We start from the raw sequence: 25,893 nt of genomic DNA, 5'->3' as shown, positions 1-25,893 counted from the left end.
AAATACTCATTTGAGATGGTTTTGTTGAAAAAAAATAGTAAATTGTTAATTTTTTTTCCCTACACCCTTTTTTTCCCATTTTAATCTGCTGGAATGGAAAACTACCTGCTGTAACAACCCCGCTTTTGATGTGCTTGCTTGTAAAACTTAATTGCTCCAATTCAGACGCCAGAAAATGTGCACATTTAACATTGTGACAAGTATCTGCAGGATTATATACAACAGAGTTGTTTTGAAAAAATACTGCGCATTGAAAACAGATCCATTATACTTCAGTGAATGTGTAATATGCAAATATGTTTTCACCTAAGTTGTTTACTGTCATGTCTTTTGATTCATGTCATATATATTGTTGCATGTGTGTTTGGCTCACATAGTCTGCAGTGGATGTCTTAGAGAAACAATTCTGAGAAAACCTTTTGTACTGTTTAGATTAAACATTTCCTAAAATTACTCCTTCTTACATTCCCAAAAATTGCTGTCTCTCTGGATAAAACCAATCAACACTTAAGTCATAAAAGACAAAAGGATTTTTCTCCTTTGTAATCTTGCTTTACCTCTTTGCCATTTTAATAGCTGTGAAAGACAGAACTCTTGTAAAGCTGTCTTTCAAATGGTAGAGATACAACCTAAAAGCACCATTTTATATGAAGCCAATTTCATTGTGAAAATGTTTTACCATCAATATTGCTATGTACAATCTCAGAGCTAATACAGATTTTTTTTCCAAAGCTGTTAGTGTGGCTTTGACTTAAAAATGACAGCAGTGTTTTCTGTCTTTAATTGCAGGTACTGTTCCTGAAAACAAGAGAAAACATGGTTTATACAGCGAATGAAGCCTAAATTCCTGGACCAAAATCTGAGGGTTTTTTTCATGAAGGATGGCAACACCATATGTTCCTGTTCCTATTCCTATTGGAAGTTCATCATCCAGCTTTACAAACAGAAACCAAAGAAGTTCCTCCTTTGGGAGCATCTCGACGAGTTCGAGCTCCTCAAAAGGACAGCTGGAGGACTCTACAGTTGATAGTTTTAAAAAGATGAGCGTGCCTGACCAGATTGGTTCCACGTCATCTGCGTGTAGCAGTCCACTTGTTAGGACTAAATTTACAGGTCTGGATACATCCATAGAATACTGTACTCAGCCTGTAGAAGAAATAGAGCAAAATACAGATTCCAGGACCTGGGAAGATCGACCGTCCACACCTACTATACTGGGCTATGAGGTGATGGAGGAAAGGGCAAAATTCACTGTAAGTATTTGGCATAGTATGGTTGATCCTGTAATGACAAGATAACAATTGAATGTGCTTTGCATTGTCTTTCAGTAATTAATCCTGCAGTTCAGAGATGTTTACCAGTTTAGTTCAAAGTACTGCCTGACAGGAAAATATAATTCCTGTTATACAGGTGGGGAAACTGGGACTAGAAAGCAGTCTTTCCTGTTATTGTGTATGTGGAAAAGAAGGAATTTGTTTTGCTTCATGTATCAATTTCTGATGGAAAAGTCAGGAATGCCTTGCAAAGTTACGATTCCTTGTGAAATTAAACTTGTATAAGTTCTGTGTAGTTAAACTTCTTAAATAAAATGTAGTCTTTTATTTAAAATGAATGATAAGAAACCTTGATGTTTGCCTTTTGCAGTTATTAGTAACTTAAAAAATTTCTGTTAAAGTGCAAACATGTAGGTTTCAACTTCTTGCCCAGTTTCTAGTGAGGGGAAATCTGTTCTGCAAGCAGGTTGAGAAGTCACTTATGCCATACCTTGTGCCAGAACAGCAGCCTAACTGGTTGGTATTGATTTTTCTCAAAGTGCACTGTAGCTGGCAATTCACTTTTTTTGCATGCCATAAATATATCAATACATTTCTAGATTTGTTTTTGTGGATGTGGTTGAAATATTTCTTTGAGAAATACAGCAGTGCTTGTGGGACTGTTGGAAGCTGTTTGTTACTGATTATTAATTATATTGCTTAAGATGAACAAAATTAATCAGAAATAGGTAAGGAGAAGGAAATAGACAACCTTTCTTTCTTCCTGTTTTCTTTTAGATTAGAGAAGTGCAGAATCTTTATTATAGAATACAAATGAAATCAAGCTTTTTGCAAAAAGTTAATAATGCTGCTTTTTAATTTTTGAGAATGATACCCTGTCTTTTCCTGAAATTTTCAGTTCCTAACATCTTTATGCATTATAGCATAAGAGAAGAGCAGATTTTTTTTAACAGATAGATTAAAAATTTTCTTTTAAATAATAACCTTCAAAACTAAACAACAATCAATACTGTTACATTGACAAGGATTAGTCTGAAAATACCACAGAATCATTTAGGTTGGAAAAGACCTCTAAGATCAAGTCCAACCTTTGATCACTACCTTGACAACCAGACCATGGCACTAAGTGCCACATCCAGTCATTTCTTGAACACCTTCAGGGACATGACTCCACCACCTCCCTGGGCAGCTCATTGCAATGTTTAACAATACTTTCTATGAAGGAATTCTTCCTGATGTCCAACCTGAACCTCCCCTGGCACAGCTTGAGGCCATTTCCTCTTGTCTCGTTGGTTGCCTGGGAGAAAAGACCGACCTCCACTGGCTACAGCCTCCTTTCAGGAGGTTGTAGAGTGATAAGGTCTCTCCTGAGCCTCCTTTTCTCCAGGATAAATATACCCAGCTTCTTCAGCCACTGCTCACATGACTAACCCTCTAGACCTTTCACCAGCTTGTTGCACTTCTCTGGGCTTGTTCCAGCTCCTCTGTGTCTTTCTTGAAGACACTGCCAAGACATATTCCAGTGTGCCTGTAAGGTGTTCTACTGTATTAACAATGACAACTTTGTCTCCTTATTTTATGTGGAAGGCCAGGTCACAGTACAAGTGAAACACTCTTCCCTGGTTAAAATGCTTGGATGCATTTTGCCCTTCCCTATTTCACTTCTGTTCCTGTGTTTGTTTCTGAAAGCACATAATTGTTTGTTTTCAGTTGCATGCTGTGTATGCAGTTTGCTGTTGTGCATTAAAGCCAGCAAGTAATTAGTCCTAGAAATTTGGGTTGCTTCTGCAGTGCTAAATCAATGAGATGGAAGACAGTGGAAATTAAATTAAAATCACTTGTAAAAGAGGAGACTCAATTGCTGAATTCTTTTTTTATTGTTTGTAGCATCTCAGAGTTCCCAAAAATAAGAATATGATAAAGCTGAATGACATCCAAACTTCAGGAGTTAGGTGTTAGTGCATGTTGGAGTACATGGTTGCTGAAGCTTATGGGAGAGAAAACCTAGGCTGAAAAACATCTCCTCGTAAACGTTTGGTTTTAAGTGAATCAGCAGTCCTTGAATATTTAAGTAGCACTTTTTTCTTTTTATTTTTTTCATCCTTTTTTCTGTCTTTTTTTTAAAGCCAAGTAGAAATGATAATGAGATGCTGAATCAGCCAAAGAATATTACCACATGTAGGTGTATTTTCCTTGATTACTTTTTCTTTATGGAATAAAGCAATTAATGAATGGGTGGAATTAAGTGTATTTGTTGAACTAATATATCGGTTTTACCCCAGATCTTGTATAAAGGAACTGAGAGTTCGTTTTGTAGTATTCTAGTTCTTATTCATTAATTGCAAACCTCAAAGAAAAACCAAAAAACACCCAACCACATTTTTTTAAACTTTGACAGGAAAACCAAACATGTTTGTTTCAGGTTCACTATAATTTTGAGGCCAGTAGTCACAAGCTGATTTCACTCCCTGTTACAGTTAAGTTCACTGTAATTGAGGAACAATTTTTAAGTTGTCTAATGTTTACTTGAAATTATTCAGTTTTTCTTTTGAACAATGCTTTTGCAGAACTTACAGTAGAATAAAAGAATAAAATACTGATTATCAAGTAAATTCACACACATACTCCAAAGTTTCTTGTTTTGTGTTTAACTGTGTACTAGCAAAGAGTCTTCACAATTTTACGTTTATTTCCTTATTTTATTTGTGAAAATAAAACTGCTTATACTTTTAGTGTGGCAGGAAAGTAGTAAAATGTTTGGATAGGCATTTATACATAAAATGCAAGGCAGAAGATTTGTATTTTAATGATAGTTTTCTAAGCATGTCCTGCAGCTTGAATTTTAGAAGCTAATAGCATTTTCCTCTGTCACAATCCATGACTTCCACAAATGCTTCTCTAAAGTGAAATAGTGTTTAAAACATAGATAAGAGAAGTACTTGCTGAAAAATTGCTTTTAATTTGCACAATAGTTATCTGCAGTTTCTGTAACTATCTGCAACTTAATATATTATGGAATATAAAATTGCTTGAAACAGTCTCAGACCTGTGCAGAAGTTGGGTAGCACTGGGGTTATCACATGTTGGGACTGCAACAAGAAAAATACATTTATCAGTTAAGACAACCTGCTCTGACAGCATGAAATAGTGGAATAGACTTTTCTATGTAACATATTACAATATGTTTTAAGTAGAATTTGGTTAAGTGAGGGATTGTTTATCATTATGATTCTAAAAATATCTTTTTCATTCTTGTATTTTATTTTTTACATACAGACTGGGAAAAATAACCCAGTACTATTGCAGAACCTCTCTTTCCTTACATTGGAGAAAGCAAGGTTATGACATTAGACGCTGTTTAATGTTTTCTAGGTGAAGTTGTGTGTTGTTAGATACATTGGAATATCAATCCTCCTAACAAGAAATTTTATTATTATTATTATTATTATTATTATTATTATTATTATTACCATCATTATCATTGTTTTGTTTCTTTGTCCATTTACTTTTAAATAGGAGTATGGTACTGCGGTGCTGTTTTCTTGCTAAATCTGATTCAAAGAATCCATTACTTCAGTTATACAGTGCTGGTATAATCATTCTGATGCAATTTTCTAGTGAAGACATATTTTGCCTGGAAAGAGAAAACCTAATGTTCAAGACAAATGCCTCCGATGGAGGATGTCATTTTATTCTGTACCATTTTTCCTTGTGAAGCAAGTCAGATGAGACATTTTGAAACAATATTGCACTCAGTACCTGATTGTTAGCAGTCGTCTTAAAAACATATTGGCTTTAAGGATCAATGAATAAAACTGTAATTTAGCAAAGGTTAAAGTAGATCACTAAAACATAACCTCCTTTACTTTTTTGATAGCCAGGACTTGTGGTGTGGGCAATAAGTGCTTTCTTACAGACAGAAATAGTTATATGTATTTAGGAATTATATAAACTCCTTCCTTAAATTCTGAAATTAATTTAAACTCCTTGTTCTGATAACTGTTATTTGGGTTTGTTTTGCTCTAATTAAGATTTCTTTTTATCCACAAGTTTTTTTCATTAAGAAATAAAAGATCATTTCAGCCTTTCAGACAATGCAGAGTGAAGGTTTGCACGTTTTTCTGATATTCCAGTCTTTCCACACAGGTATACAAAATACTGGTAAAAAGAAGTCCAGAGGAAAGCTGGGTGGTTTTCAGACGGTACACAGATTTCTCCAGGCTTAATGACAAGGTGGGAATTACACACTGGTAAATTCTCAGCTATCTTACCTCACTTATTTCATGTCTTATTTTATTTGTCGCTTCTTTTTTTTCTGGTTTTAATGCATATAAAACACATACTGTATTAATGACTGGAAAAATATGGTTCCTGCTTTATTCAACAACACATGAAAAAACTACAGCTGATGTAAAGAAAATGTAACGTTTTCATCTGAAGCTGTTAGCGTGCTTCAGACTTTGTTTATTCCTAGTTTATGTGGTAAAGGAAATTAACTCTTGAATATTTATCCCCTGAATGGAAATAGAATTAGGGGCTTGTATTCTCTTGCAAGAATGATCCAGTAATTACTTAGTCCTTTTCTGTGTAATTAGTTCTGCTTTTGTTCCTGATAAATCTGAATTTTCATGAACATAAAAAAGTTATTTTTGTGTCGGTCAGTCTTCAGCTTCTATCAGTGTCTTCAAAATTAATAGTGAAATACTATATTAGATCTTTAAAGATGGAAGAAACACCAGATAAATAGGAATTCTGCATCAACAACTTAATATTTTTAGAACACTTGAAAGGAAAAAATGCTTGTCTGAAAAGCACAAGTTTTTATGATTGGTACATAGTGCTTGACAATTGCACTTTTCTGCATCCATTGACTTTTATTGTGGTTATCAGTGGTTTGAGAAATTAAAATGCCTAAATATGTATTAGAATAAATATTAAAGTTTTATAAGTTAAGTATTTAGCCTTTGCCATAAAATATTTGGCTTCTAGCATTATTTCTAGGTATTAGTATGTCTGTTTAAAAGAAAAATCTTTGTTTTTTGATTTGTGTCACTGTCTGAAGCTTTTTCATCTTTCAGTGTGCACCTAAACCATTTACTCTTTGGTCTGTAAGATATTACATTTTTTATAAGCAATGACAGCTCTAGGAGCTTAAACATACCACCATTCAGGAAATATTAGTGAATTAGAGAACAGTAACATAGTAATAGTTTGAACATGTAATGAAATGCCCAGTCTTGAGAACTGAGAAGTTTAGTATTTCTCCCCAAGATTGTGACTTGTGTGACATGTGTAATGTGTCACATGGTGATGTAGGAGGGAGACACGTAGGAAAGGTGCTGGATCCAAGCAAGCAATCTCGGCTAGAATAAGTTGTCTGACCCACGGTTTTTCTTGCTGTGTCTGAGTGCTCAAGAAAGAATGCCCCAGGAGTGTTCTGTTGAAAATTAGTCTGCTGACAGCAGCTTGCTCTCACACTCTTCATCCACACAAGGAAGTAATCTGTGGGTAGGTGTACCCTCTCCTTAGAATTAAATTACATGATCTGTGTGACCAGACAAGTAAAAGTACCATTGAGCAGAAATCTGCATGGTTGAAAAGCTTTCCCAGCAATGGTTATATGCAGTCTTCTGTACAACTAATAGGAATTCATTTCCTTGTATTCTCTGGGTTCTGTTCTATTCAGTATTTTATCAATTTAAGAGGGGTTATGGAACATAGCGGATACTTTTATATTTATATATATGTCTATATATATATATGGTATTAATGGTAATTTGGAAAGAGATTAAGGAACTTTGGATACCAAAGTTAAACTTATAGATATAAAGAATAGTCTAATACCAAGATGAAATTCAGTGAGAGGAAAACATATACCTAAATAATTCAGAAATAAAGAGCAAGGCTTTGACAATAAACCATTCTATAAATTAGATTCAAAGGCTTTAAATAGCAGGCTCAGACATTAAATAACAAAGGAAAAGTTTTCATTCCTATTTTTATGTGGTAAATTTGAAGAAAAATACAAAGTATTTTATGGCATAAGGCAGCACAGCAAGTGACAGAACTGTGTTCACAATTTAAACTGTAGTTTGGATTGTACTTATGGTTGACAACTTGTCTTGTGCTTGAACTTATCAGAAGTCAGAAATATCTCAAAAATCTGAGTAAAGTCAGTGCCTGTGACAAAATCAGTATTTTTCTTGAATTTTTAATTTTTTTTTGTCTTTGATTGAAATTTCAGCTAAAAGATATGTTCCCAGGCTTTCGGCTGGCCCTTCCACCAAAGCGCTGGTTCAAGGATAATTACAATCCTGACTTCTTGGAAGATCGACAGTTGGGACTGCAGGCATTCCTCCAGAACCTAGTAGCTCACAAAGACATTGCTAACTGGTATGTGAATTAAACTTTGCTTGTGCATTTGTGGCTTTTTTTCTGTCCATACTCCTCTTATAAAACTCCTATACTCCAGCAGTGTTTCTTTGGACAATATAGTGAGGGATTTCAGTAACTTTCATGTTGTGCATTTGGTCATTATGTGAGTTATTCAGTGTCCTTTTAAATTAGTTCCATCTTAATATAAACAAAAAAGAGGAATTGCAGTATTTTGAATTGTACATGGTTAACTAAAAGCTGTAATGTTTAAAATGTTAGAATAATCCCAAGTTTACTCCTAAAACATTACTTCCCTGTGCTTAATGCGGAATTGATATATTGTTATTTTCAACTAGGATTAAAAGTTAGGTTTTCTTAATGGAAAGTACCTACACTATTATGCAATTAGTTATTAAACTGTGTTTTAAACTATAGGTTTTTAATTGACATGACATTACATGATAGTAATAGAAGTACCTTAATAGATTGCTGTACATAAATAAATGTAAACTACAAATCAAGAAGGTCTTAATAGTGTAAAAAACAATGTGTTTAAGCAGCAAAGTGCAAAAATCTCTTAGGACAGTATCTTTTTTCATACAACATGGGAGACTTTTCCAAAGCAGAAAATTAATAGAACATCATTTTGACAAATAAACTGTAAAATAATTTTATTATAGACCAGAAGAGAATTTAAGTAAGCAACTTGCTAGACTCAAGCGAGTTAGTTTTAAAAACCTTTTCCATCACCAGAAATAAAAAAGTTAAGGTTGCTGTACTAGAGATTCTTTGAAAAATGAGTCTGAGGACCTGTCATCATCTGAAACTTCAAAACAAAGAGAAAGAATTTTTCTAAAGCAAACTTCATTCCCTCAAGACTTTTAAAGGAACTAAATTGTAAAATTGCCGAGCTGTGGTGTGAGACCATGAGACATTATAATGTTCATACCTACTTTACTTTTTAGTAGAAGGGCTATTACTATATTTGCCATGTTTTTATAAGGCATTCAACTGCTGAGCCTGGAAAATTGGGATTTGTACATCAGTCTGACTTTGGTACTGCTTGTAGCAAAAAAACCCAAAGTGGTAAGCAGGTAAATAAAAATGATACTTGAAAAAGCAATAGTGTCTCCTGTAGAGGGAAATCTAATAAACAAGTAGTTATGACAAGGCTCATAAAAATGCTTAAAAGGCAAGGGAAAAGGATTGATGGAAATTTAGGGGTATTACCTATGGAATGTTAGATGACAGTTATGGACACCAATGTTCAGAACATCTTGAAATCATCTGGAAATGGAATGAACGATGAGATCATGAACATTTATAGAAGGATCCTGAGGCACTGAGCTCCTAGCATCAATTTTCATGTCTTGAAGTACAAAATGACGGGAAGTACACCCATACAGATTTGTAAACTCAACTGTTTTTTGCAGCCTGGAAAATAACTATTGGTATTGATAGTAGTAGTTTTCTGAATCAGTTCAGTACTCAGCAGTAGTAAAATGTGTCGTTAAAATTTTTAGAAAACTTAAAAATGGGGAAAAAGTTACTGCTCTGGAAATCTGAATTGTACTTGCATGTAGTTCAGTACTAGAAGACAACACTGAGTTTCAAGGGAGGTGTCTGCTAGAGGTACAGAGAAAGCAAGCAAGAACAGATGAAGGTACAGAAAAACTTCCCTGCAAGAAGAGCTCTCTTTTGTCTGTCTTGGGTAAGAGCTGGCTAAACAGGGTGTATGAAATCATCAAAGGGGATAGGGAAGGTGAGTAAAGAATGTTAATATTTTGATGATTCACAGTCATCCTGCAGTATGTCATGCTGAGTGGCAAAGCTTTGTTGTGAGATGTCAGAGACAAAACTTAAATGCTTTCAAAAAGAAACTGGGCTCAACGTGTGAGTTTCTGTGTCAGTGGCTATTAAATATGATTAAATGGGTGACTTATACAGCTGAGAAGTTTAAAAACTTCCTGATAATTAAATTACACAATAAAAGGTGTGCCAAAAAGAAAAGGAATCAGTCTCTAATATTTCCTAAATGTAGCTTTTGTTGTGCTGCTGGAGGCGCACTAGTGAGTGGAATGGACTTGCTTAAATAGCTCTAAAGTCTTGATGCTTCATATTGTTGCAGCTAGTTCAGCATTTCAGCTGGCTTGTTTGTGCCTTAGTGATGGACCATGTAGGACAAAACAGTGTTTGTCATAATCTAAGGCCAAAAAATCCCACACCATAACTTTTAGACTGCATTGCTTATCAGATAGAAAAAGGAATTAAAACAAAATGCTTGTGGAATCAGTTCATATTTTTTCTAATGAAAAGATGGTTAACTGAAATGTGGTCTTGAGAATTCTGATCTTGTCCATGTAGGGCTCTGCGTGAAGATTAAATTTAACAAACTTTATAACCTGTTGATGATGTTCTAGTATTTGGATCTATGAAAGGTCAGCATTCCTCAGGAAGTGATTAGAACAAATTCTCTGTAGAGGGAGATTTGATGCATCTAATATTTTTACCCACTTATAAGAGAGTAAATTCACTATTAATGGAAAATAATACTTGCACCTCACATGAGCAGTGGTGAACATTTGACCCTACTTTCTCCTTTAAAGGTCATCATTTACTTCTACAGTTTTCCAAATAAATCAAACTGCTTGGGTCAGACCAAAACCAAAGAAGCCTTTTCTCTATGTAGAGAAATCTGTTTTATTTCTCTTTATGCTTTATGTACTGTATTGACAGTGGGAAATTCACCCTTCAGGGGTAGGAAACCTCATTTGGTAGACCTATTTTTTAATAAAACTAGATTCACTAAATATTTTAAAGATAAAACGGAGGATGGTATGCAGGTGGCTAAATTTAGTGTTTGGGTTTTATGGACTTCCCATGTTTCACATTGTATTGAAGATTCAGTGAAAGATCAAATTGAAATCCACCCACAGAGTTAAATATGTTTGAGAAAATTTCATGTAACTTGTGAAGTGGGAGAAAGAAGTTTAGCCTGCTAAACAGAAGCATCATCTGGCTTTATATAGATGACAGAGCTGTAATGTCTCCACCCTGTATAAGAAGCTTGGAAGGGAGGAACTCGGCCAACTTGGAGTCAGGGATCCCATGTGCCTCACTGCCCCTTGCTGCCCTCTCTAATGCTGGCACTGCTCCTCCCTGCAGAGGATGTCAGCCAGAACACGTGTGCAGCAATCTCTGTCACAGGATAGAAGAGATCTCTGGGGTGCTTTTAAGGCAGAATCTTCAATTTGTTAAATGAAAGGAGGAGGTGTAACACATGGAGGAGGAGCAGGGTCAGAGCAGACTGCCAGAGCAAAGCTAGGCTGCAAATGAATGTTCATGCCATCACATGCATATTTTAGGTAAACAAACAACAAAGTAAATGTTCCATGTATTTTAGATAAAAATTCTTTAGTCTTTTCAAAACTAAAAGTGATGGTATAATAAATTATTAGTGTGTTTGAAGAAATTTCTCCTCATTTTGCTTGCCAAACCTGAAGCTGGTTGATTAGAATGGTAGTTGGGTGAAAGTTTCCATTTTTCTGTTTGTACTTTGTGAATACTTCAAATGTGGAGAATGAGTGGAAGGCAGAAAATTGCTGCTTTTTGCCCTCAACTTTCCATGGGACCTAGGTGGGAGGAAAAGACAGGTAATAAAATTTGGATTAACAGTTTTCACTTTTGTGCATTCATAGCAGTAGGAGGTGATTTAAAGATTTATAGCAGTGAGTGCAAGCACAGCATTGCTTCTAAGTTACTACTTTCTAATTAATTGTGACTACTGTGTTCTGGTTTGAGGTTATTTGAGGAATGAATACAACTGAGTGGGAAAGTCTTAAAAAGGTGGCTGAAGGGATGTGTTTGGAGATGTTTAGGAGTTCTGTGAAAAGTATTCTAAATTTGGAAGGTAGAATGAGCCAGATGCTTGAAATACTGTGTAGTAAACCACAGCATTTCACCTACTTCCTCCTTCTGCTCTTTCCAAAACAGCACACAGAGGGGGATGGCAACTGTGTACATAATTTTAAGTGGAATGCATTAGTTTGAAATATATGTTTAGAGAGGGCTATCTAGTATATCCAGGGCACATTAACTTGTCTCCTATTAGTTTATAACTTATAATTTATATAAAAATTTATACTGTATATATAAAAATTATATACTGTGTATATGTCAATTGATTATGATCTTAGCAAAATGGAGACAGGTGAACATGTTTCACTGCTCATGCTTAAATCCCCTGATATTATCTGATGGGATATGCATATGGATTTTAACAGCATACTTTTTGATCCGTCTTATAGTACTTATTTTTCTCCAGGAGAATTTTTCAAACCCCTTCAATACCAAAGTGAATTGCCAGCTGTCATGTAGTGACAAATTCTATGAAATTTTTTAAAAGTAACGAAAAATCATGTTCTGAAATTGCTTACTCATCTTTGTAAGTTGCATTTTAAATATTGTCCCTGGTCAACAAATACAACTGAGACTTAATAGTTTGTTAACAGTGTTTTGAATACTAGGGAGTAAATTTGAGGATGTAAATCTTTCTGTCACTTAAACAAATCCCTCCATTTTGTGATCATTTTTAATTGTTGTTGCTGGTTTTGTACTTCAAGTAATTCACTCTCCTTTATTTGATAAAGCCTTGCAGTGAGAGAATTTCTTTGTCTGGATGATCCTCCGGGTCCTTTTGACAGTCTAGAAGAGAGCAGGGTAAGTGCCAAATAGTAGGATAGAAACAATGCAAAAGGCAGTTGTTGCTAGAACATTGTAAGATCTGTGTAATGATATGGAATTAAACCCTTCTGTTTCAGTTCTTTCACAAAAATCACTAAAGGATGTGTTTCTAGAACAGGCATAGTCTGATAATGGCTGCACATTGATAGTCTTTGATTGCTGTACTTTACCCCTGTCCCAAAATGTATCTTCGTTTTTGTCCTTTATGAGCCATGGATGAAGTTTATTTTTTAATGCAACTACTTATATAAGGCAACTACTGAATGTAAGGAGAGATTTAATAAATTTATGTTCAACACATTGTTACAATGTTTATACCTTAGACTCCAGGTATTGTAGGGAAATGTTTCATGCTATAAAATCACAGAATCATAGAATGGTGTGGGTTGGAAGGAGCCTTAAAGATAATCTACATCCAACACCTCTGTCATGAGAAGGGATGTCTTCTCATGTAATGAATGTAATTAAAGGATTAATTCTCACCGCCAAAAAGAGTGTTCTTGCCGAATACTAAGCAGTGTCAAGTAGTGTTGTAAACAAGCAGCCTTTCAACATGCATATGAGCACACTCAACAGGTAATACTGTGTGCTGCAGCCTATTTTATTAGAAGTAAGTTTCACTGGCATGCAGAGCTGTATCAGGTCTGTCTAGAGCACGTGATCTTTCTTGTTTTATAAAATAACTGTTTGAGAATAGTATATACATTGTTAGTCTTGCAGAAATTATGAATCATAAATGATGCTACTTCAATTAAATTTATATTTACCAGTTTGTTTTGCATGTGTGTAGGAGTGCCTTGGGTTTTGTTGCATTACTATGTGCACGTGAAAGATTTGATTAATTTTTTGTGTCACATGATCATATTTGATTTCTGTACAATCACTTTTCATCATTGCTATTTAGCTGATGAAAATATTTTAAAATTACTGTAATTATTCAGATAATTTAAAAAAATTATGTGCCTTCTTCATTGAAATTTCAGTCGTGCATGCTGTGGTGAAATCTCTGTAATTCTTCCACTGGAATTTAATCGAACCATTAAAATAGCTGTGCTGTTGTAGTTTTAGCTATTACCCATTTCTGTGAAGTTGTTGAGACAGCTGTCACAAAATTCTGGTTTTTATACCAGAACCCTACCTTACTGCAGAGTGATTGAGGTTGAAAGGGACTTCTTGAGATCATCTAATCCAGCCCTCCTGGCTCAAGTAAGGTCAGTTACTGCAGGTTTTGCCCAGGACCATGTCCAGTCAAGTTTTTAATATTCTACAGAGGAGCCTTCACAGCCTCTCTGTCCAGCCTGCTCCAGTGGTTGGTCACCATCACAGTATAAAGGTGCAGCCTCTCAGATCCCCTGGACTTTAGTGTGTCCAGTTTGTTTAGTGCTCCCTGATCTAGTCTTCCTCCACTGCAGGTGAGTTTTTCTTGCCCTTGCTTCTGGTTGCAGGGAAGGAATTACTCAAGGCTGGTCTTGCCAATCAAGACAAGTCCATGGTTTCCCATCTCCCTTTGTTAATTATGTACCTGTAGAACCCTTTCTTGTTTCTTTTCACATGCCTTTCCAGATTCAACTCCAGGTTGTCCTTCACTTTCATAATCCTGTCCCTGTAAGATTAGAAAGCAACCTTACATTCCTTCTGGGTCACCTCTCCATGCTTCCACTCCTAGTACAATTGCTTTTTGTGTTTGAGCTCATTTAGGAGATTCTTGCTCATCCACACAGGCCTCCTGTAGCCTTTGCTTGACTTTCTGCTTGTTGAGCTGTATTTACTGACCCTGCAGGTGGTGATCCTTAAAGATACTCTAGTTCTCCTGGACTGCTCTTTCCTCCAAGGTGGTTTCCCGTGGATTCTTTCTTCCAAGCAGGTTTCTGAAGAGATTGAAGTCTGCTCAATCTGAAATCCATGGTTGTGGTCATGCTTTTTGTCCTGCTTCTGGTTATTAGGAGCCTGAGCTCCCACATACTGAAAGCATCTGTATGCATCCCTTGCTGTTAGATGCTTTTTTTTTTCCCTGAACGGCCTTATATAGGAAAAGCACTAAAGTTCACATACTGATTCCTGGAGTTCAGTTTTAAAGGTGTCTCAAAACTTACTTCTCTTTTGCCTTTCTATTGTCATCCCAAAGCATTCGGAAATAATCTTCTACTACTCTTCTCCTGATAATGGAAAATATTTATATCTCCTGTTTGGTTTATGCTTATCCTGTTAGTGCAAGAACTTGCCAAAACATATTTATCTTTTGGGGAGGGATACAGGTACCTGCTTCATTAGAATCTGGTTAGGTCTTAGAGAAATCTAGAGAAAAGTAGACAAGATATTCACTATTTTTTTTTTCTGTCATATCCTTGGTGGTAATTTCCACAGATCTTTTCCCAGCCATCTGTGTTTCGTGATCCACTGAAGAAGGAAGCAAAGCTGTCTTCTGTTTTTTTTCTTTCAGAATTACAGGGAAAATTAGTCCAGCCTGGGAATTAAAACTGTTCCAGCCTCCAGGTGTCCATCTGTATAAGGAACCAGATAACTCATTACACACTATTCCCTTTCTCAGTTTTGGTTCACTTTTCTGCTATTACAGCATCCTTCAGAATATATCAATGTTTTCTTACTCAGTTGTGAACAGTGACTACATTTCCTTGGGCAGCTCATACCCAGATTGCAGCTAGAGATGAGTTTTTCCAAAAGGCTTTATTCAGTTCTCATTCAGAACAATGAAAGTTTTCAACACCTGTGCAATGTTTTTATCTATTTTACGTACAGGGAAACTTAAATGTGCATACATCTAAAGGTAGAGATAATAAACTTAATTATATTCTTAAGGAAATAATGTCCAATTTTCAGTTAGGGTGCTAGCAACCTTGAATGTATTTTCAAAGCACAGTAAAATTTACTTGACTAGCTTGGGTAACACTGAATGGCTGTTTAACTAGAGTGATAGCTAAAGCAATCACTTCAAATGCTGTGTGAAGAGTGAATTGCATGATACGTGCTCTTGGCTTTAGTAGACACGAATAAAGTTATGGTGTAATTCATGACTGGTCTTCAAGTGCCTGTCAACAAAGATAAATATGCTATCTGAGTCAATAAAATAAATTAAAATTCTGTTAGAAAAAATAGGGGTTTTGAATTGAAAACTCCTCCTTTGTTTATATTGTATAATTACAAGAAAACTTAACATTTTGAAGATAAAGAGCCTGCTTCAATTAAAACAAAGGATAATATATTCTTGATGTTTGTAGCCTGTTTTAAAACTTTAGGAAGACAGTGTCTTAACAGCATTGTTCTTAACTGAGCTCATATAAAATGTTCAATGGGCTCTGAGTTAGTGGTTAGTTGCAGGTAATATTAAGCCAAGAAAGCCTTCCACATGGGGTGCTTATTTATAGAGAACATGTAAATTATTAAATCAAATTGCACATTGCTATTGGAAGACTTGTGCTTTCCAGTAATAGATGAGCAGGCTCTGTGCCAACGCTTCTGTCACTTCCTGCCTTCAGTGGATGTTGCATTAGACACAAGCTCTTTGCGTTAGATTTTGGGATTGCTCACTGTCACATCCATCAGGCTGTGAGATACATATATGTCCTGCTCAGCAGAGGAGCACAGCATATTTGTCATGGCTGAGTAGTTAGTGTTCACAGCATCCCATTAAACTTTTTCAAAATATTTTTGTTCTGGTCTTCCGATTGTCATGATTTTATATTTGTAGCAGGTGTTTGGTACAGAACTGTACAGCTTTGCCTTTATCCTGGGTAAAGAAGAAACCTGTACTTAATCCAAATATTTTTCGCCTTCTGGGAATAATTAGATATTTTGAATTGACTTTCAAGTCATGTGGAAGCAAAACTTTATGAGGAGAAAAGGGAGCAGGGAATTAAGTTTATGTTCCATATAGGCAAAAAGGTTCAAAATCAGGGACTACTTTTCTAAAGTCTTTCTTCTTGTGGGATAAATGATGTGATTAAAGTATTTGTATTGCGGTTTAGAGTAATAAATTCAAAGTAAAGCAGCATTATTTTATTAAGATCAGAATTTTATTTAAAATTTACATAGTTGTTTAAAGTAATCAGTCTGAAGAAAAGCAGCTACAACACTTGTTACAGGTTATTTCCAAGAGAAAAACCAATAAAGGCAGTTCACTGAAGTTAAATTGAAGATAGTCCTTAATTTGTCTTTCAGGCTTTCTGTGAAACTCTGGAGGAAACAAATTACCGCCTACAAAAAGAACTGCTTGAAAAACAAAGGGAGGTTGAATCACTGAAGAAATTATTAACTGAAAAGCAACTTCATATAGATGCTGTTGAAAGAAGAATTAGGTATGTAGAAATCGTATGGGTTTTAAGAGTTTTTCTTCATGAAATCATTTTCTGTCTAGTCACAGGCACCACCTTTAGCTGTATCTTGGAAACCATTTTTCCTACATAACCACATACAATGCAATATTTTCAGTAAGCTCTTTCTCATATGCTGGCTTAAACCGATTTAGTACAAATGACTGAGAAACTTGTCCTGTCTTCTCCCTCTAAAGTAACTGTGATTGTTTCCTAATCCTTTAAGTCTGTGAAGATAGAGCTAGATTCTGTTCTGCTTTTGAAATGTTGAAAATGGGAAATGCCCTGCTAGAGATGAGGGGAAAAATTGCTTTGAGTTATAAAAATCTGTCTGTACTCAAAGCTTTGACAGAGCATAGTGATCAAGCAATTATATGTCTGTAATAATGTCTTTAACTTTGTTCTGAATTGCTTGGAATGAGATGCTGCAGGTACCATTTAAATAGCATGGGAGATTTTGTCCATTTAAACCCAAGGGAGAAAATTGTGCCTATCTGCTGCATTTTGTAGCAGGAGCTGAGGAATTGATGTTGTGCTATCCAGTATCCCATTAAAGCTGCTGAGTCAGTATTGCAGCATTTTCTTAGCAAAAGAGTAAATTCCTATGGTCCCATTAGAGCTTCACAGAATTATTTAGGTTGGAAGGAACTGTAAAGATCATCCATTTCCCACTAGACCCAGTAGCTCAAGGCCCTGTCCAATGTGGCCTTGAACACTTCCAGGGATGGGGCATCCACAACTTCTCTGGCAGTGCCTCCCACCCTTACAGTAGAGAATTTCTTCCTCATACGAGTTCAGATGAAAAAACATCCCCTTTCTGTGTGTGTGTATGACCAGGAGCAGTGATGAATTTTCTTTTTCTAAATAAATTTTATTTTAATACTGCTTGGTTTGCTGAGTCCAGCATATCCAGGTTGACTAACAAATTGCACCTTACAAGGTTCAAGTGAAGTACCTTTGAAAAAGGATTTAAATGGAATTATTGTGGGTGACTGAAAATTCTGATCAGAATACCAGAAAATCAGAAAACATACTCAGTTTGTTGCTTAATCCTGAAGGCAAGTAAAATTACATTTGAAAGATGCTTTCCCTGTTTGATGAGAAAGTTATGCTGCTGGCTCAAATAGTGAAATAGTAAAAGTTAAAGAACTTGCATTTGGCTAAAACATCATGATAGGAAATTCTGCGTGACTAAAAATAAAAAGGTGGGAAATAGCAAAAGGGATTTTATTTTTTAGGGTTTTCCCTGAAGATAGGTAATGTTTTTTAAATACACAAACAAACTGCTAGTTTCCCAGGCATACAAAATTATTGAAAGTCAGCCAAGTAGTGTCTGAAGTCTTGATGGAAAATAACTTCTGTGACTTTTAGTTGTAAAAATTATCAAGTACACTTGTGATCTTGTTTAAGAACTTAAGGTTGTCTGATGGGAAATTAACCCAAAGGAAATGTCTGTCTTTGGCTTTGTTGAAGTAGAATTTTTATCTGATGAACTAACAAGAATTAAGCATCTACACACTCTAAAGGCAAGGTTCTTACAGTGTATGTGAGGTAGGAGGGGACAGTTAGACAAGTCATGAGACCTGTAGGCCTTTACATGTTGCTAGATTTGTCTCAAACATAGGCCAGTAGTCATGTTACAGAATACTGCTAAAACTTTACCTAAAATGCATGCATTAAAACAAAACAATAGAAACAGAAATTAGAGCAATTTTAAAAGAGAAAGTATAGTAGTATCCCTTTAAACACAAAATGGATCACAGGCTTTTTTTTCAATGCCAAATTGGTGTATGTTGTCCACATAGAGAAATGGTTTGGAAAAATGGATTTCTTTGGTCAATCTATATGACCATATTCCCATTTGTAGTCAAACTAGTTGGACCATTTTCTTGTGTTCCCATTAAGAAAAAAAAAATATCACTAATGGGAAAATTTATTGCTCTGAAACTTAGTGTGTCATTTTTTAAAGTTGCAGTGGAAAACTTGAGAAACTATTGAAGAAATCTATTTGTCATCCTGCCTGTCTTCCTTCTGACTATGTTTTGGTTATAATCCTTCTGCTGTTTGGGCAAGATGTGTGTGGCTTAGTCTGATTGTAATTTTTTACCTGAAGTCATACACAGTCCTCTGGGACTTGAATTTTTTAAAGCTACTAAATTGTCGTGCAACCAGAAAATGATAAAAGGGCCTGGCTTGGAAGGGACCTTAAAGATCATCTAATTCCAAAGCCCCTGCCATGAACAAGGACACCTTCCAATAGACCAGGTTGCTCAGAGCTCCATCCATCCTGGCCTTGAACGCTTCCAGGCATGGGGCATCCACAACTTGTCTGGGCAGCCTGTTCCAGTGCCTCAGCACCATGACAATAAACATTATTTTCCTAATATCCAATCTAAACCTACCCTCTTCCAGTTTGAAGCCATTCCCCCTTGGGTGGGGGTATAGTCCTGTCACTACAGGCTCTTCTAAAAAGTCTCTGCATCTTTCTTTCAGGTTCCCTTCAGGTACTAGATGGCCACAATTAGGTCGCCCCAAAGCCTTCTCTTTTCTAGGCTGAGCAATCCCAGTTCTCTGAGCCTTTCCTCATAGGAGAGGTGCTCCATCCCTCTAATCATCTTGGTGGCCCAGAGTTGTAGAGGACTGAATTTCGTTAAGGAATACACACCTGGAGCAAACTGTTTAAATAGCCACCCAGTGCAAGCCCTCCCATCTCTGTGCTAATGAAAGAAATGAGGCATGCAGGAGTGAGATTGAAAGGTTACTTTCAATCTTTTTGCACAAACTGCGAAGGTTAAAATGAAACAGTTCTTCAGTGACAAAATATTTGCTGTATGGAGTGGTGGTACTCTGTTCTTATCTGTTGTAGGGATTTATCTTTAGGAAAAATGACTCGTCAAATGTCAGGAGAAGAAAGTGAGTGCAGTGGTGAGGTGGAGTCTTCTGCAGTAGAAGCAGACCAGGGTACCCTGGGTGAGGACAGCTGGTAAATACTATTATTTTACTTATATTTTAGTTATTTTTAAAGTATGTTTTTTGAAATGCTTGGTCTTGCATAAATTCTGCACAGCTGAGAAATACAGCATTTTTACTGCACCTCTCTGCTGCCTAAAGGCCCTCAGGATAGATCATTTTAGATCTGGAATAAATTATAAGTTGAAAAAGCTTTGTAAATGTTTTGTGAATTGTCTGCATAAAACGGCTATAGAAAATCATACCAGTTTCCACTTATTGATCTGTCGTTGCAGCTCAGACAAAGAGAACCATGAGCCATGCTGGAGTGGCTCTTTGGCTGGAAATTCTGTCCCAGAAATTGAGGTTGCTGAAGTAGCCTATACTGCGGATGAAGAATAGCTGAGCAGCAGCTGCTGTTACCTGGGAAAGGTTCATGTTTGGGATGTATCTGTGGGTTGGAGCATGGAGCAGCTGTGAAGAATTGACAGCTAAGAGCAAGAATGCACATATTGAATGTTTACATAAATCCTTACAAATTATTAATGTAAGAAATATACCCAGTGCTGCTTTGATTTCAGTTTTTATCTAGCCTTTATATATTTAATATATTGAAGTTTAATAAGGGCTAAAATCAGCTAAAGTTTAGATAGTGTACATAGACAATTTGGCTGACTTTCTTAGCAGAATGACAGAAGTTTCACATTTAAATCGCAGAACACATCTAACTTGTATGTCATATATTGCCACTGTTGTGACACATTTGATGTGTTCATCTGTTTGGTATTTCTGTGTTCGTATTCTTATAGCCATAAAATAATGCTTGCTGAAGTAAAAATGGACTTGACTGTGTTTGAGAATGGAGAATGTATTGGTTTAAAATTCTAAAGCTGAAGAAAGTTTCTCTGGAAATTTTAATGCAATGCAATAGGAAAACTTCCAGTACCAAGAGAAAAGTACTTACAAAATGGGATCATAGTTGGACATTGTAAAATGGTCAATTTTGCTGAAGGAACTAATCTGAGACCCCCAAAACACTGTGTATTTTCATCCCAAGATAGCATGCTGTAATACTTTTTGTTCAGTAATGCTGCTTTGAAAATCTGGGATACCTTTGTTATATACCCATGTAATAATAAAACCTGTAAGTTTGCCTTTTACTCAGAACACTACCTCTTACCACCTTGCTAATGCATTCATGTTTGTTTAAAAATATTCCAGATTATATGGAGGTTATTGAAAGACTTGTAGAGAAGCCATATTTTTTCCTGCACAGTTCATAACTAGATTGAATCTAGTTGCAGTGTATTTTTGTTTCAATATATTGTACACATGGGGATGTTGGTACCTATGTTGTATAGCCTATTTTTCAAAATGTATTAAGACAGGAGATGCACTTTATAATTAAGACTCCATTGTGCCAAGTTCAGTTGGCTAATTGGTTGAGAAATGGGAGTTGCAGGGAGAGGATTATGTAGTGCCTTTTTGTATTTTACTTGTTCATTACTGCAGAATTTTGTTACAGTGCTCTGGGTCAGTTCTGTGGAATCTTTGATACAGCATGTTTCTGTTCTTTACTTATTTACTGAAAGTGCCTTGTTTTATTATGCTTTTTCAATAGGAAGAATGCTGTTTTGTTTTAAATTTTTTTTTGCCCTATACCACCCACATTGTTGTTTAATGTTGTCAATATGCAGTGTCTTTGTGCTGGAGTTTTCAAAGGGAGCTTTGTACTTCAGGCTGTGCATACAATGACCTTTATGCAGAACTGTATAAACCTTCCTGGTGAAATAAAACTATGGACAAAACACCTGTCTTCTTTTTTCACATTGTAGAAATAACCAAACATTTAATGCTTTGTATGGTAGAAGGATAAAATACTGCTAGAATGAGATATTTCTTCCCTCACTGATTTCCTGCATTTTCATTCAGATTTTGGTCTGAGTCCTCTTTGAACCAAAAATTGTCCGCATCAAAATGAATGCGACTGCTGTGACACCAGAAACCTTACTTGTGCTTTTGATGAAGATGAAAGTAAAAGTAAAAAAGGAACTGATTTTTTTTATCTTTATATCCTACATGAATCCTCATCGATGTTGAGTGAACTCAATAAAGTTTTGGCACATTATTGAAAATGCATAAAATCTTGTGTTAGATGTCACATATATTTGAAAAGACCAAACTTAGTTTATTGAAATATTGTTAGGTTTACAACTATAAGCATTTTAAAAATACTGAAAAGGTGCTTGGGTCATACATGCCAGGGATTTCTAAAGCACAGCAAGTAAATCTGCAAATCTAGACACTAAAGAAAGCATTAATATAATTTACAGTTTAGTCATGAGAGGGCAAAGGAATGAAAACTTAAAGATTTAAAAGGTATTCTGCTAACCCAAAATATTTAGTATCATATGAATCACATTTTTATTTAAGAGGACCTTGTTTTAACTAAACTGAGCTGAAAAAAGTGAATTTGTTCAGTGGCAGTGTGGTATCACTTTAGCTGTATTACTGGTAATGAAGGCTATCCCATGTAAAGGACATGCAGAATTTGAGGTGGACAACCCATCACAACCATGAACATCTTGCTTGAGGTGTATTCCAAGTCAATCCCATACTGAGATTTGGGGTTTTTTTCTGGTGCACTTGTGTCCATTCTGGCACTATTTTCCATGCATTTCCTTCTTTTTTGCACTCACTGCTGCAATTTCAGTACAGAAGGCAAGTTTCCATTGTTCCATTTGTAAGAATTTGACAGGAGTTCTGTGCTCTGTCCAGAGTGCAGATGAATATTCAAACTGGAATTGTAGCAGAATGAGCTAGTTACAAGAATTGCAACCAGTAACACATTGCTCTTTTCTGTTGTTGGTGATTGTCTTAATAGTTTAACTAGTGATTTACAACAGGGTGTTTTCCCCTTACTTTTAGATTTTAATATGTAGTGAATAATTTAATCTTATTGGTGTTGTTTGGGTTTTCTTTAATACTACATCTTTTAATCCTGCAAGATATTTCTTACCCTCCAAGGCACTTGCAGTCTGCCCACACCACTTCTTTGCTTTTGATTTGTGTACTGCAAAATCAGTTAAAATGCTGATTAGTATTGAATCAAGAATGAGTCTCTATAAAACTCCCACTCCATACTTTTCCCCCTGTGACAACCATAAGTTGGGTGTACAACACACAACACAACATTAGCTGTGAGTACAAAGGTCCCAATTGAACCAGCTTGAGGAGGGGAGGGAATTAATTCACTGAACTGCACCTGACAGTGGTAGGAAAGAGTAGCCTCTGTGGTGCACTTTCCAGTGGGCTGTTGTGCTCTCCTCTTTGTGTTAAGCGTCTTTGTTCTCAGGGGAAGGTCTTGGGGTCTTACAGTTGAAGTGAAAAGGGACAAGGAAAGCTCCTGTTCTAGGTGGCATGTCTGCCCCAGATTGTTTTTGCCCTCTGCATCTCATTAGAACACTAAGCAATTTGATTTTTGTCTCTGCAGTTTCTATTCCTTTTTTGAAGTATAGCTATGAATGAGCATCAATTATTCTGCTAGAAAAAATTCATTTTAAGTAGAACTTTCAATAGGAAATTTCATGTGGTTTGTTTGTGGAGGGCTTTTTGCTATGCTATGGCAGGCTCTGATGGGGAGGAGGGTGCAGGAATTCAAAAAGGTTACCTTCTGAAGTTGTTGCTGCAGGTTTTTTTAGAAATGTCAGATAACATAAATAAATAGACCAAGGTCACAAATCACCAAGGAATGGAAGAACCCTAGAGGAACCACTCTGGAATGCCAGGTCTAAAGGGCCTTTTTTCCTGTCATTCCTTTCTATATTTCAATTAAGTCTTTGTGCAAGAGATCAGAACATTCAGATTACTAGACAAGACCAACACTCCAATTTTATATTTCTCCTATAAAATGCAGGACTTGCTTTTAAGGGATGCTTGGGTAACTGAAATGTATCCTCACAACCATGTTGGTTTGAATCTGATAATGAATCTGAGAACTGACAATGCAGCCATCTCCAAAAGATGTCTCTTTTAAGTTTGGCTGAGCAGTCAGCTGACCAATGGAGTTGGTTGTTCTACATTTTTGTGATCTTTAACACATTGTTAATGCATCGGATCTTAACCTCCTGGAGCAAAGATGAGACAGAAGGGAAAAGGCAGAAGGGAGAGGGGATTGCCTTGTCCATAGTTTACACTTGGGCATTTTTTCCCTTTGAAAGTAAAAATTTGTTCACTCATTTGTTGACCAGAATTGCTTCTCCACTAAACGTTTGTTTCTATGTTGTGAGTGGTTTATATTCTGTGTTAATCATAACCCATTCAGGAATCTTTTTAAGGTTTCTTCTCCCATAGCACTGCTGTTACTTTGCCAGCCTCCTGGTGCTAACCTTTATCCCAGTCTTGTTTCAAAGGACAACCTTTTGTGTTCAGTCCTTCTCAGGTCGTGCATTGCAAGGAAAACACTGAGCCCAAGGCTTTTGTTCAGTCTTTTTGATCCGCCAAGATTTTAGTTACCTTTTGTTTCTGATGCAACTATACAGATTTGGTAGAGTGGAAAAATAGGACAAATGCAGTCCTTTACATTAAACAATAAAAAATTAATGCATCTTTATCTTGATATAATGTGTGTATATATATATATGTCATTTATATAGATATAAAGATATAAATTATATAAAGATATAAAGATATAGATATATGGATATAAATGATAAATTTATGTCATCCTCAGGGTAATAGTGACTGTTGTTCAGTTTACAGATGATTCTCCAGTTGGATAGCTTGAGTGTTATACTGGAATACAAAGTGTTTCTCTTGAAATTTCTCCTAAGGTTCATGAGTTCAGAACCATTCTGATGGTTGTTCTAGAGTCAGGAAAAGGTGGTCATGAGGTCATATCTAAGCATAACCCTGTGTCACATACAAAGCATCTTTTTTCTTCCAGTAGGCATATTCAAAAACCCCAAACTGCAGTTTGATCCAGCATCATCAAAACAAAGTGACTCTAGGAATGAAGAATCCTGCTTAGCAAGGGTCAGGCAGAGTTACAGTCAGGCTGCCCAGAGCACAGGATGTGCACAAGCGGGATGTTTCCAAGACAAGCATTTTTCACTGTCATGTAACAGGAAGGCTGAAGGAGCTCTGTAATTGGCTGAGTTCTCAAATGTAATTCTGCTTAGCTGGATAAATCAGAAAGCCTGATGGGTAGGCTGATGGGTAGGATGAGAATTTTTTACATTAAGTCTTTCTGCAACAGAACAGCACCTGACACTGAAATTAAAATTCAGGAAAGCTAGTGATGTTCTAACTCAACTGGCAAAGCTTTTTGTCCCTGTATACCTTTAAGCTCCACCTGACATTGAGAAAAGTAGTCTTCAGTGCATTTCTCTTGTGTATAACCCAGATCCTCACAGTCTTCCTGCCCTTGTTTGTATGATTTGTGCCTTTTCTGTCTCATTAATGATATCAGAGAATCCAGCCCAGGCTGGAATTCTGGTATGGCTTGTAAAGATTGCAAACTCCAAAGCAGGGCAGCATGGCTCTGGAGACAGAGGAGGCATGGACATGGGAGTGCTGAACTTGGAGTAATAATTTTAGTCCTCAGAAGTCACTGTTAGCCAGAGCTGAACCCTTCAGTTTTGGGAGACAGGGACATGCATCATCTATCATAGAAGAGATCACTCCCCACAGTGCCAAAGCCCTCAGCATGGTTGTTCCTTCCAGCAGGGGCTGAGGTTCATCTGCTTAAAGCACTGGCCTAATAACTGGGATTCTGGAATCAAATCTCAGCAGTAGCCAACTCTCATCTGTTTTGAGGGAAGTTAGCAGTTTCTGCACCTTAACCCTTTGCTAAGCCTTCAAAAGCACTCATCAATGTTTTCCCAGCTTTCAACACAATATTCATGGAGACCTTTCCCCTTTTTAGCCCTTTTAGGCTCTTCATGGAGACCTTCAAGGCTTGCTGATTCACACTCAGCCCTTCTTTGAGGATCACCAGAGTGCTCTCCAAACAAAGCTTGTCCCCAGTTTGTTTCTGAGAGATAGGTATTGTATTTCCCTCTGCTGTATAAATAAGGAACCTGAGGAAGAAAGCAATTACATGATTCACCCTAATTGCACAATAAGTCACTTGATGCAGTCCTAGTGTTACTGCTGATCCCCTTGACTTGTCAGAAGGTTAAAATTAGATGATTTGCTGATCCAGTGAGACTTTTGCCTGTACA

At 36.3% G+C, this 25,893-nt stretch overlaps 1 protein-coding gene across 2 annotated transcripts; it reads left to right on the top strand.

Annotated features, from left to right (window-relative positions):
* The first annotated feature begins 881 nt into the window (after window positions 1–881).
* On the top strand, window positions 882–21,477 carry SNX16 (sorting nexin 16). 2 transcript variants are annotated; one of them, XM_085053108.1, is made up of 7 exons: window positions 882–1,253; window positions 5,421–5,507; window positions 7,519–7,667; window positions 12,299–12,368; window positions 16,569–16,705; window positions 19,587–19,703; window positions 19,966–21,477. In XM_085053108.1, the coding sequence occupies exons 1-7, from the start codon at window positions 882–884 to the stop codon at window positions 20,069–20,071; spliced, it is 1,038 nt and encodes a 345-aa protein (XP_084909234.1). In that variant the 3' UTR covers window positions 20,072–21,477. The 2 variants fall into 2 exon arrangements, with proteins under 2 accessions (XP_084909234.1, XP_084909235.1); XM_085053109.1 differs by lacking the exon at window positions 19,587–19,703.
* Window positions 21,478–25,893: the final 4,416 nt, after the last annotated feature.

The sequence above is a fragment of the Lichenostomus cassidix genome, chromosome 2, assembly GCF_008360975.1.
Source record: "Lichenostomus cassidix isolate B80296 chromosome 2, HeHo_3.0, whole genome shotgun sequence".
In the NCBI taxonomy this organism is placed as follows: Eukaryota; Metazoa; Chordata; class Aves; order Passeriformes; family Meliphagidae; genus Lichenostomus; species Lichenostomus cassidix.
Note: the sequence above shows the minus strand (reverse complement) of the source record. Positions and strands in the feature narration are given on the sequence as shown.

What these genes read in the sequence shown, in the direction of transcription:
- SNX16 (XM_085053108.1), top strand. Translation starts at nt 882, where the DNA reads ATGGCAACACCATATGTTCCTGTTCCTATTCCTATTGGAAGTTCATCA. An exon ending in AGGAAAGGGCAAAATTCACT is followed by an intron (nt 1,254 to 5,420) that starts GTAAGTATTTGG and finishes CTTTCCACACAG; the next exon opens with GTATACAAAATACTGGTAAA. An exon ending in CACAAAGACATTGCTAACTG is followed by an intron (nt 7,668 to 12,298) that starts GTATGTGAATTA and finishes TATTTGATAAAG; the next exon opens with CCTTGCAGTGAGAGAATTTC.